Raw genomic sequence first — 13,552 nt, 5'->3', positions numbered from 1 at the left:
AGACAACTGTGCAACAAGAGCTCCACCAAAAACTTGTAATAGCTAAATGCCTATGATATATTCAGTGTCCTGTACATGTGTTTTCCATGTATTCTTATGCCATAGATAAAAAATGTGACGTCTGTTGATGGATCTGCAAAATGTAAGTGCCACACACGTTTACACAGAAGAAGGTCTGCAGGCTACAAAGGACAACACACAAGCTGGCTGTCAACAAGATGGTATATATCCAACCAACAATGCACGGAAGATTCAGTTTCTTAGTATTACTCCTGTAGATTCTGTTCCATACTTTGTGCATTGCTAGATCTTACAATCATGTAGCAGTTCATATTTGTTTTAATATCCCAGAAATGCAGATGTGGTAAGCATACACATAAACTTCATTGATTAAAAAAAGAAACTGTTAAATGCCTTTGTGTATGTGAAATATAAAATTAAACCTGCTGTGATGCAAAAATAGATATTGAGGTATGTTTTCTTACTGTATCATCTTATAACTACAGCTAAATCTGCACAAAGGATTGTAAACAGGTACCACTGGGCTAAAATACTGAAGACAGAAACACAACAGCTTTAAGTACAAGTTTACATAGAAACAGACCTTGATGAACTAATCACATTTACTGGGTACATTATTTCAGCTTGAGGTATGGGCACAGGACAATGTAGTGATTGTATAGTACTGGCAAGCATGATACACAGATAATGTGCTGGAGAGTCCACTACAACCAGCGCACGTGGTCATCAAACACCGGTCATGGGGCCATAAATGGGTGGAACTACATCTCCAGGGGAGTCCACTAAGACCAGATCATGTGGTCATCCCAATGCAATCATGGGGCCATAAATGGGTGGAACTACATCTCCAGGGGAGTCCACTAAGACTAGAACATGTGGTAATCCCAGTGCAATCATGGGGCCATGCATGGGTGGAACTACATGTGCAGGAGAGACCATTACAACCAGATCATGTGATCACCCCAGTGCAATCATGGGGCCATGTCTCTGTGTGACTTCATATCAGTGTGTAAGACCTTCTGACCGCCTGAGATAGGCTAGATTTCTGATGGATTGTCCAAATTTACAGACAGCCAATCCAATGGTCTGGCACAAAAGTTAGATGTTCCATACATCCAAGTAAATTCATGATATCTTGTGTCTAGTCTAGTTAAATCCATTTTGGGCTGGGAACATTTTGGTGTCCGGAGTGTCATACACTGTTTCATATCCAAGCAGTCCTAAAGAAATGTTCCGTGAAACAAACCATTGGCTGAATTTCTATATTTTATTGAATTTTTATCAATAAACATGAATATATTTTCAGGGAAAGAAAGTATACATAAACAAGTGTAATGTTTCATTACTGAAGTTGTACAAAATATTATGTATAAATTTATTAAATCCAGTAAAATACATGTGTACTATCTTAAGTTACAACTTATATGTAGTCGTGACCTTCAGAACATAACTTCAACAAAAGCAGAATTCATCAGACTGTAACTGATATTCCTGACAGTGAACTCATTTACCTGCCAGGCTTATATCAGCCAGCAGCTGCTGACATTATTTTCCTACTGACAGACCTGTGTCTACAGTGGCTACAGCACATTTAATCTATTATTGCTAACTCAATCACTTTGTAGAGATCCCCATGACTCGACATCTGCTGGGATTCAAACCTGGCCTGTTGGTGGCAAGCCAAGCAAAACATCTCCTCCTGTCTGAAAGCAGTTACTCTGCTCTGAAACTGATCGCCACCACACACATCCACCATCTCAATAACACTGTAGCGCCAGGGACAACAGTTGCCATGGCTACAAGGGCCAGCTGGGCAGTTACCTGTCTGTGAGCAACATGCTCTGGCCATGTATGTTACCACCATGTGATTAGTGTCATCATACCTCAACTATACAGATGGTGGCCATCTTGTTTTGTGCGTGTGACCAATAACACACAATACTGATTTTACTAGTTTGTGTCACTGTCACTGAACCACATCATTTTCCCTAATACCTAACCCTCCCTGCAATGCTAAAGTGCTAAATGAGGCAAATCTAGATTTTTCCATTTCCCACCTCACTGGGGCTCCTATTTTATCCAAATGGGTTTACTTGTTACCATCAATATTAGATATATCCAGGGACTAAGCATTAGTTTATGATGTTACCTCTGCCATGATACGAGTGTCAGTGTCTCATATGTGTTAGTCAGAAGCTATAACAAATAAACATGGCTATCAGCATTCATAGATACTTTCAGCATTCTGTTCCTCAAGATAAAACCTTCTTGCTTTTCTTTGTGCCTCTCACACAAAAAGAAGAAATACTGAAACGCCATCCCCCTCTTTTCAGCTGCCCTTGTCTTTCAAATATCATATATTATTAGTGAGTTAACACAGAAACATCAGCCTCGTTACATAAGCTGGCCTCTTGTATGGACTGACTGAATGAGTGAGTGAGTGGCTCATCAGTTTCATCAGTTATGGCAGCCAGTCTCATGGAATCAGTGAGAACTGAAGCATTGGCTAGAGTGAGTGAGCGACTGATTGACTTAGTGAGTGAATGAGCTTGGTTTTATGACACCGCTTCTAGAAACATTCCAACAGTATCATGGTGAGGGACACCAGAAATTGGACACATGGGCTTCACACATTCTAAAATGTGGGATATCAAAATCAGGTCTCTAAGCGTGATGAACAAATGCTTTAAGCACTAGACTACCCCCCAGCCCCCTTGTTTATCAACAAGTGGTGTCTGGTGGTCTGGTGTTATTTTCCCTATGAAAGTGATGTCTGGATTAACTTCCAGAGTTTGACATTGAGCCAAGTGGTTCTTTCCAGGCCTGAGTGAGTAAGTGAGTGAGTGAAGGAGGGAGAGGGGGAGTGATTTTTCTAGACTTTTAGCAATATTCCAGCAATATCATGGCGGGAGACAACTGAAATTGTACCCACAAGAGAAATCAAACCCGGGTCTTCAGTGTGATAAGTGGATGCTTTAACCATCAGGCTACCCCCACTGCACAGCATGCATGAAATTTCTATGAATCTGGAATACAGTTTTTCGATCATCAGGAAACTTCACCACCAATTGAGTTCTATTTGACTTTTTACACTTGGATTCACACCTGTGCGTTTCTCTGTACCTTCACTGTCAACACCACCATTACCTTTATCATACTGGCTCTCCATGACTTATCGCAGATCACAACAAAATCAACACCACGTGCACAACCTTTCACAAAATGTCACACGTACTGTTATGTGAACATCACAAGGCAAACAAAGCCTGAATTAATTCTCTTCTAATCACTACTGATTAGATTTCCTTCCAACGACTGCTACAGCAATAAAATGTACGTCGTTATCACCTTACTCTCCACTGATCACTGTCTGAACCGGAACACATACAGAATGAACCAAACCCCCCAAACACTGATAAATCAAGAAGCTAACACCTGTTTCACCGACTTCTCTTGTGTGTCTCTTGTGTACTGTTCCTCAGTCTAATATTTACATGGTCTACCTGATAGTCTGCATATACTATGTTTAGCTATTCCACACATCAGGAGCTGATCACGACACACATCTACAGCCAAAATCTGGGACTCATAATATTTCCATGTAAGTAACTAAACGAGGATTGAGTGAAGAAAACAGGAAAATGGAAGGTCTGACTGCTGATTGTATTTCCTACTTACTATAATAATAACAAAACTAAATTAGGTAAATGATTCAAATAATCATTTATCATTTCACAAGACTCGCAACCATGTTCCCTATCCACTGATACAGGAAAGCCACCATGCCACCCGTACAGTACAGATGTCACCAGCACATAAAGCATGATTACAAAACCTCTGGTCAAGACAGCAGCTTAGCACTGACAATGCCAGCACTCATGATACTAGCATTTGTTTTACAAAGTCAATCAACACTCATCTCAGATGCCTTACTGACATCAGTCAGTTCAATTTAGTTCATAACACTGGATATGATTAAGATGCACTTGCAAAAGCCACAATATTCTCGTACCTTGTTTCCACTGACACCTTTGTATGCCTTGTAGATGTTGAGCAAAGTGATGGTGTCTCCTTCACTTGAGATAAACTTCTTCCTTGCTGCAAGAGCTTCTTCTCTCTGTCAGGGAAAATAACAGGGATGTACAATAACATCACAAATGAAAATTCCATTTCTCCACTCTATGTTAAAGAAAAACTATACAATTAGTGGAGTACTGGTGCATTGTAAAGTCAAATCAGCAACAGTGTTAAAGATATCATGAATGATTGTCAAGGTGCTACTGAAACTCTCCAGCCTGACAGTTCACCAAAGGCATGAAGGACACCAGATCATTCAGTACTGCCATAGTTAATCTGTTTTGAACTACATTAACATGAAAGACTCTGGTGGATCCAGATGGAACTCTCTGTAAAGTACAAATCTGAAAAATTGTAGGGTTCAGTGCTATTCAATAATGGGAATTTGGGGTTACACTTTCTCAGTTTAGTACAGATGACTTTTAAAGAGATTAGGTGGCAACATGTATTTCAATTTGAGAATATGGGTTAAAATCCTGACAAGATTCAACTCCTAAAATGTATTAGAACCTGTACTCTCCTGAGAAAGACTAATCTCAAACATAACATGTCATATCTGAACACTTTCTTCATGACATTGTGGATTTGTTTTGTGGTAGATCATCAACATACAAGTGTTTATTTAATTTAAAAAAATTAAATTTTTTAAAAATTAAATTTAAAAAGTACACATTCATATGCTATGTAGTTTCCCCACTTGTTTCACAAACCAGGTAAGTCTAAGAAATAAAAACTGTAAAACAAAAACTATTTGTGAGTTATGGGATTTTCCCTAAAAGTCTGCATTAATATTTTGTTTTGAAGTAGGAACACTGGCTTCTCCACAGACGAGGCACTGTTTGGGAGCAGAAGTATTTATTCAGTTAATATTAGCATTATCTATATGTATGTTTTAAGCATTAAACAAAACAATTCTGTAGCTATAATATTACAGAGTGCAACAATCGTACAATTCAAAAGTGGGTGTGTATCACAGCAAAAACAAAACATCTCTGCGTCGAGATTAAAGTCCATCATAGTTTGAGAATGTGTTTTGAATTAGCATCTTAACTGAGGTGAGCATAAATGTAACATGAGTCATCTTGAAAGAAAACATGCCTTAACTTTACAGTTGATGTCCATTAGCCAACATCCACAGAAGCACTTTATTTAATTACCAGTTGGTTATATAATACTGCTTCATGAGGCATCCAGACAGGGCAACATTCAAACTCACTGACAGATATGCATGGCACCTAACACTGAGACTAGCAGCATCTGAAGTTCGAACAACCAAATGGTTTTGACACGAGGCCCAAAAAACTTTCCACCCTAAACTATGGCCAGAAATGCATGAGGCTGAGAGATTCCTAGGTTTGAGAGGATATATTACACAGAAGCCTGCACAATTCCTGCCTCCATATGGTAATTAATGTGTCCTGTAGGTAGAGGAGTCTGGATTATAAACCCTGTGTGACATGAGAATGTTCCACTGTGTCTCCATATGGTAATTAATGTGTCCTGTAGGTAGAGGAGTCTGGGCTATAAACCCTGTGACATGAGAATGTTCCACTGTGTCTCCATATGGTAATTAATGTGTCCTGTAGGTAGAGGAGTCTGGGCTATAAACCCTGTGACATGAGAATGTTCCACTGTGTCTCCATATGGTAATTAATGTGTCCTGTAGGTAGAGGAGTCTGGACTATAAACCCTGTGTGACATGAGAATGCTCCACTGTGTCACACCATTAATCAAGTTACCATGTGTGTATTTGATGTGTTAACATGTCATCACATCCCAATTGTGTAGACTGATGCTCATGCTGTTGATCACTGGACTGCCTGGTCCAGACTTGATTATGTACAGACCTACACCACATAGGTGGAATATAGCTGAGTGCGGTGTAAATCTAAATTCATTCACTAACACACAAACACTAGAACCTATTATTCATGCATTCTAAAAAAGTGGGTTTTCATCTGATTTTGGGTATTATTTGTCACAGTGAAAACACAAAAATGGATAAATCCAAGCAGGATAATTGATGTTCTTGATATTAGAATATGACATCTATGTAATCAACTGGTCATTGTGAACACATAACACTTCATACACAGTCAAAACAAAGAATATATTTTCTTCTTGTTCCACTGAATATAGGGAAAGATACATTAATAACAAATGATTTGTTATTAGATTTGATATTCATTATTCATTAATCAATGATTAATATCTGCATCATATTCGCCTCAAAGTGAACTAGTTGTAGTCAAAGTAACCATCCAATCCTTATTGGCTATCACTAAGGAACTGGGAACCTTTCTGCCTGGCCAATGAATGTGGGATGTGAGATGGAGGCTGGTGTTCTGAATTCTGACACTACAATAGGAGATAAATAGAGACCCAGACTGAGATGCTGTCCCTGTCTGCAAGCGGCAATATTAGCACACATCAAAACATTCACAGCACAAGTCATCATGGCAGCTCGGAAACGAATCTCTTCTCAAATAATGGACTGGAACATTTATTACATAGCTGCTGCACCTGCTACAGAGAAACATTTTGGACTCTTAAGGCCTTACTTGGTTCCTGACAAGTAACATGGCTGCAGTTGTAAACATGTCTCCCTCCTAAGATGGTAAACCTAACCCTCCAGGTTTAAAACAATACATTCATGAAATATATGCCTTAATATGATCTCAAGCCACTGTTACGAACACAGAAAGCCAAAAACGTTCTAGAAGCTGTGCTTTACTGAGATAGAGTAACATAACAAATATTGAAGCTACCCAGGCTATTTTGCCTGTGTGTCTTTTGTACTTCTTTATACAAAATACAGATGAAAAAATATGCAAATACAAATTAAATATCATTCACAAGATGGTTCAAGTCAGGGAAATCATTAACATCTGTTAAATACAGGGGAAAAATGTAGTGAGTTCTATGTCATATTACTGACTGCATTACAATTACGGCCATGCATTGTGACATAATCCCCCACCGCAAATTATCAAGTTAAACTTAAAAAGTATTGAAAATGTAGGTAGCAGTTTAAGATGAAGTTAAATGCGCCTTCCCAAGATAAAGCTTGGTGATGAATAAGAAAATCCAGTGACCAGTTCTTAAGATCGTGTTGACAAGCTTAACATGCAAGGGAACATGCTGAAGTCTTCAAAGCGTTGCTATGACCTTGAACATTATGTGAAGGTAACCAAAAATGACTGGGACTTGCACCTTTTCTAGAATAAGCTTGGTGCTGAACATGAAGAAAATTCTGGGAATGGTTCTTGAGATATCTTGCTGAAAAGGGTAAAATGTTAAAGTCCCCTTGTGACCTTGAAATGAAGGTAAAGGTCACCAAACCTGACTGAGATATGTCTTTTTCTATGATGAACCTAGGTACCAAATATGAAAAGAATCTAACGACTGGTTCTTAAGATATTCCAATTCGCATGTACGTACTTACGTACTTACGTAATACTATATCCCCTGCTTTGAGATAAATGTGCAGTGGGGGATAACAAGCTGACTTGAATTCATTCAATCCATAATTAATGTGTCCTGTCATAATCACCTCCCTTTCTATCAAAAACTAAATGGCCTTGTGTGAAACATCTGAATGACCATGTAAAATCATTAAATCATTATCATATTTGCTCTATGTCAAGGCAATCCAGTGACTGAAAGCATGAGCACAGATTCACACCACAGCGTATGAGGAAAAGAGATCTGTATGGTCACAAAGCATCAACCTCCAGCCTCCTTTTCCATTACAAAACATGAGGTAATGATTCAGAGTCCCACACAAGGGTGGTAGATAGTTTCTTAGTAGGGTTTGTGAGTTAGATATACTTAGGGACACTCAAAACAGGCCCCATGGGATAATGAGGACCTTGCAAAATCCCTGTCTCACCACAGTGCAAACAAATCCTAGATGAAAGTGCAACATACATTTCCACTGGCTAGAACTGCTCACGTACAAAAACTGACATTTGTGGTATTTTCACATAAAAGTCGAGGCACCATTGAACATTCAATGTAGATATTTTGTTGGAATGCTATTCACCATTATTGCCCACCCTGATTCATCAGCATCTGTTGATTTATCAACAACAGTCTCAGTCCAATGTTTGCCTACCAGTATTTTGAAAAAAAGTCAGATCACCTTGATGAATGTCCTAGACCTCTATTCTGCAACAAGGACTGTAAACATTCACAAGTGGTCTGTTTTATCTTGGCACATTCGTGGTTGTTCTGGAGCTGTCTGCACTGGCATTGCGATAATACACGATGTACGTCTAACTGAATTCTTTACAGTGCAGCACAGCACTGTGTTTATGTAACACGCAGCACACTGTTGCCTATTGCTTATCTGTGGATCACCATCAGTTGATTGTTTAACTATGTACGCCCACACTTTCACTCCTTCAAGAAGTTTTTCTTTTCCTTTTACAGTCAACAACATTACAGACAAAATTACTGAAGTGAACTGTTTTTTCAAGTTAGACAGACAAGGTTAAGACATGCATTTGAAAAAAGTCAAAGTGAACATCTTTGATGCCACAAGAATCATAGTTTTATTGAAGATCAACAATCATTTAAGAGATCTGGTGGTGACATGACACAAAAATAGTCGACAATGCTTCATGGTGACCTAACTGGCTTAAAGACAAATACTTTGTGATATCTGGCTTAGAAGATGCACTTTGTGACATGCGCTTGGATATAAACACTTAATGATTCCTGCTTGGACATACGCAACACTTAATGATTCCTGCTTGACATAAGGAACACTTAATGATTCCTGCTTGACATAAGGAACACTTAATGAACACTTAATGATTCCTGCTTGACATAAGGAACACTTAATGATTCCTGCTAGGACATAAAGCAACACTTAATGATTCCTGCTTGACATAAGGAACACTTAATGATTCCTGCTTGGACATAAGCAACACTTAATGATTCCTGCTGGACATAAGGAACACTTAATGATTCCTGCTTGACATAAGGAACACTTAATGATTCCTGCTTGGACATAAGCAACACTTAATGATTCCTGCTGGACATAAGGAACACTTAATGATTCCTGCTTGACATAAGGAACACTTAATGAACACTTAATGATTCCTGCTTGACATAAGGAACACTTAATGATTCCTGCTAGGACATAAAGCAACACTTAATGATTCCTGCTTGACATAAGGAACACTTCATGATTCCTGCTTGGACATAAGCAACACTTAAAGATTCCTGCTTGAACATAAGCAACACTTAATGCTTCCTGACTGACATAACCAACACTTAAAGGTCACATGCAACCAAAAAATCAAACATTAATAAAACACATTTATCACTTATTCATGACACATAATATACATTGCTGCTTTTAAAAAAACGAATAAACAAAATTATAAGCGTACAATCGCGATTCAAAAGTGCAATATTTTGTACTTGGGCTTATTTCCCTCGAAACGAAGCCTGCGGGAGACCGAACCCAGTCATACCAGGTGGATATGCACTCAAGTGTAATGACGGCTTCCGATTGGATGTTTCATTTGCTGATACGCTGAGGGTTCATTGTGTGTACAGAAAGATGATCTGTTTGATGGGCATTATAGTATAGCGAGTCACAGGAAAGTAAGATTCTGTATGGATAACAACTTCTTTTTGTGTACTTGATGCGTCGTTTCAGTGTGGATTCATATACTGTTGTCAAACAAAATCATATACACGAAAAGAAGTCGTTATCCATGAAGAATGTATATAAAGATGTTGGGTTTGGAAAATACATGTTCTCTGAATTTGCGCTCGATCCAATTAAAAATCATGTCAGTAGAGATGGTCAACTACTGCGTGACTGGAATCTGTCATTCGTCCAAGTACAAAGCAGGACTTGAAACTGACAAGAGTTTGCACCAGTTTCCGTCAGATCCAGTCATCCGAAAAAAATGAATTTAGTATGTTTGCAACCCAAAGACATAAAAACCTGTCATGTGTATCACACGTGCCTAATTACATAATGTGGCAGACATGGGACTCGGGTGCACGAGTCATAAATCAACTTATTTTCTTTATGTCGTATAGTCTGATAGGTGTTAAGTTCAAATTGCACGTGGTCAATGATTGAAGCTGTGTATTGCATATTGTCTTTAGCAGACAGGCAGGCAGACATATAGGTGTGAATAAACCAGACACTGAGCTTTCTCTGTGACAGAGACTGCTTACCACAATCAACAAGTTTTTTTTACGCGAGAGGATTATTTAATTGTTTGTGTACACAACCAAGATTAGACTACTGCTCACAACCTCAGACGCTGGGCATGCATACTGTTTCGAGCTCCGCGAACCTATTCACTGCGCATGCGTCACCGGCGCAGCGCAGCACAGCTGTTGAAACCAGTTTTCCCCCCAACGCTGGGGGGAATTTAGTGAAACGTTTGAACTCCGATTTCGCGGGCTTTTTTTTCATAGCGTTTTTTTCAACTTTATAGGTTGAATTGGCATTTTTTATGATTTGTTTCGGTAAATGCATACCGAAAGGTACCAGAATCCGCAAAGTTGTGTTTTACGTTGCACGTGACCTTTAATGCTTCCTGCTTGAACATCAACAACACTTAATGTTTCCTGCTTGGACATAGCAATAGTCCTAATGATTGTCTGTAAAAATCTGCATGAGTAGATGTTCACCAGTAATATCAGTCAAATGAACTAACAACAAGTGGCACAAGTGAACTCAGATCTGCATATGATCAGTCATGTAAAGTCATGACATCTCTCAGATAAGTCAGAGTCAATCGGTGTCCATTCAACCATGTATTGTACAAGTTCAACCATGTTCAAGTACATGAAGTAACTAACAGTAAACATGTAAGCTGCAATAGCATGCGAGTGTTTTCAGGTGTTCTGTATTAGACCAGTTGTTATTATTGATACCAAGTAAGCAAATGAGCAAGAGTCTGTATAGGGATGGTGGGATTTAGATCAGGGTGAGATTATGGGAGTGTGCGAGTGGGTGAAGGGCTGGTTAGTGAAAGTGTGTGGATGGGTGGTCTTTTTTGTGTGTTGATGGGTGATTGAAAGAGGCATTTGGGTGGACAGAGGACAGCTTTAGAAATAATCGCTGGCCCGAAGGTTATTGTATCCGGCTGGCAGTTTCAAATATTAGCAAGCCCTTGTGGTCTTCAGTAAATTACCTGTCTTTTCAGCTGGAATATTGCCCATATTGTTTTCTTTATTAATGTTCAGGAATAATCCATAACGTTACAATAACTTACAATTTCACTTCCTGGTATTTTAGTGGAATTTCAAAGGAATGTCAATACAAGTCTTTAACAAATAAAGTCCTCTCTCTGGGCCATAGGGTTTGCGAATTGATTGCAGTCTATTTTGTTTTTATTGGTTTGACTTTAACCAAATTGGCCTGTAGATTTTAGGGCCTGTAGATTTTAAAACCTGTAGGTGGCAGCAGGCCCTGAAGGACAACTGGCAAATTAAAGTATTGCAAATACTGTTAAAGCAGTTAGTGAGTTAGTGAATGAATGAGTGACCGACGATGTGTCAACCAAGTCAGCGAGCCTGACCACCCAATCCCTCTTACGACAAGCATAGTCGCACAATGTACCTGTGATCATAGTGGTATGCCAACTGAGACCCTTCAGTCTGTCAGCTACAACAACCAAACTCCACACAAGAAACTCCTGCATGATCTACGTTTCAACAAAACCACTTTCTTGAGGTTGTAACCAGCTCCAAAACCCCTCATGTAGTCTTCACCACAACAGACAATTTCAGCTCGAAAGATACATTTCCCTACAACAAATGCAGTTTTCTGCTGTGTCTGAATATCAGCAAGTCACAACACTATTCAGAACTTGATTCATCTTTTGTAAACAGATATAGCAATTAAAAAACATCTCTATGAAGAATAAACCTAAACATCTAAAATGGTCATAAAATGCTTCATCTAATTCTACCCATGAACCTGTCAAAACAGATAAACACTCGAGAAATTTGGTCACGACTTCTGAGAAGGAAGCAAGCTATGGGCGGACAACTCCCTACCATCTGTTTTCTATTGATGTCATAATACACTCACTCATGCACCAGGTTTAGCACATGGCTAGTTCAATAATGTGTTTACAACTTGTGTTGGGTGTCACTGGAAAAACATGGCCGACACACTCACATCAGTTTCACATTACCTTCTAGATCAATTATTCCATTTTAGTATTTTTTATTGTATATACATGATCGTCAATACATCATATTTTGTATCCAGTAAGTTGCAGTATCCGTAGAGGACAAAGTGTATACACCTGCCACAATATGACTTCTTGTAAACATTCATCCAAGTAGCCAGCTGTGGAAAGTAAACTTTCAGTAAAACATGGCTCATTTGATCTTATCCAGATTTGAATTCACTGAAATGTTCAACGGAATTTCCAAACCCCCAAACTGACATCATTTTCAGTGATTATGTAATCTGATGGAAACAGCAAGTTTCTTGCTTGAGTCAAACCAGCTAAGTCCATATTTAGGCCAAAGAATGTTACATGAAAGAAATGTTGTTTTGTTAAGTTACATGCAAAATGTAATGGTTAATTATTTTCCCCATTCCACGAGCATGTGAGTGAGTTTATTTTGGGACACATTCAGCTGTATTCCAGGTGTATGGTGGCAGTCTTCAATAAAATTTGATCTGGACCAGATATTCCAGTGATCAACAGAATGAGCATCAATCTATGCAACTGGCATACAATGATTGGTGTCAACCAAGTCAGACCAACCATTACCCACCTCCTACGACAAACATGGGTTACTGAAGATAAACTGTTAAGCAAATCTTCATGAGTCTAGATTCAATAGCCACTCAATGAGTAAGTGAGTGAGTGAGTGAGTGAGTGAGTGAGTGAGTGAGTGAGTGAGTGAGTGAGAGGGAGAGAATGGTTTTATACTCTGCTCATTACAATATTCTAGCAATATCATCTGAAGGGCACCCCAGAAATCAACTCCACACACCGAATGCAAGTGGAAATAAAACCCGGATCTGCAGCATGAGCATCATAAGTGATTTGAATAGTAGTTGCATTCATCTAAGCATGAACACAACACTTTAGAGGGTACAGTATTTTCTATACTGAGTGTATGCGTGTTCATTAAGCATGATCTGAACCCTACTTCAAATCTTGGCACAGATGTTATTGTGTGGAACACACTGTCCAGTAATGTCGGAATCGTGAACCGCTAGACTGTTATGACTTAGACAAGATAGGGATTTGACTGTAGCTCACCTGCATACAAAATCATCCTTTTAAAAAGTCCCCAAAGACAGCAATAATACAAATTCAGTCACTGCTGAAATAAAATGTTTCTACACATCGGTAAATTTTGAGGATACAAAATTGTATGAACTAGATGTCATTGAGCAATATACAAGCAAAAGTTCACTTTCTGCAGTCATTCAATTTCAAAC

The 13,552-nt window shown here is 38.8% G+C and overlaps 1 protein-coding gene across 3 annotated transcripts in view; it reads right to left on the bottom strand.

The window, feature by feature from the left end:
* The window catches only part of LOC137286487 (ATP-dependent RNA helicase DHX33-like), a 54,690-nt gene that overhangs the window by 15,966 nt on the left and 25,172 nt on the right, over positions 1 to 13,552 (bottom strand). For all 3 annotated transcript variants that reach the window (XM_067818382.1, XM_067818381.1, XM_067818383.1), the window contains exon 17: positions 4,034 to 4,138. In XM_067818382.1, coding sequence (XP_067674483.1) covers positions 4,034 to 4,138 — 105 coding nt within the window. The remainder of the gene's footprint in view (positions 1 to 4,033; positions 4,139 to 13,552) is intronic.

This window comes from Haliotis asinina, chromosome 6 (assembly GCF_037392515.1).
Source record: "Haliotis asinina isolate JCU_RB_2024 chromosome 6, JCU_Hal_asi_v2, whole genome shotgun sequence".
Classification (NCBI taxonomy): Eukaryota; Metazoa; Mollusca; class Gastropoda; order Lepetellida; family Haliotidae; genus Haliotis; species Haliotis asinina.
This window is presented reverse-complemented; position numbering and strand designations above follow the sequence as displayed.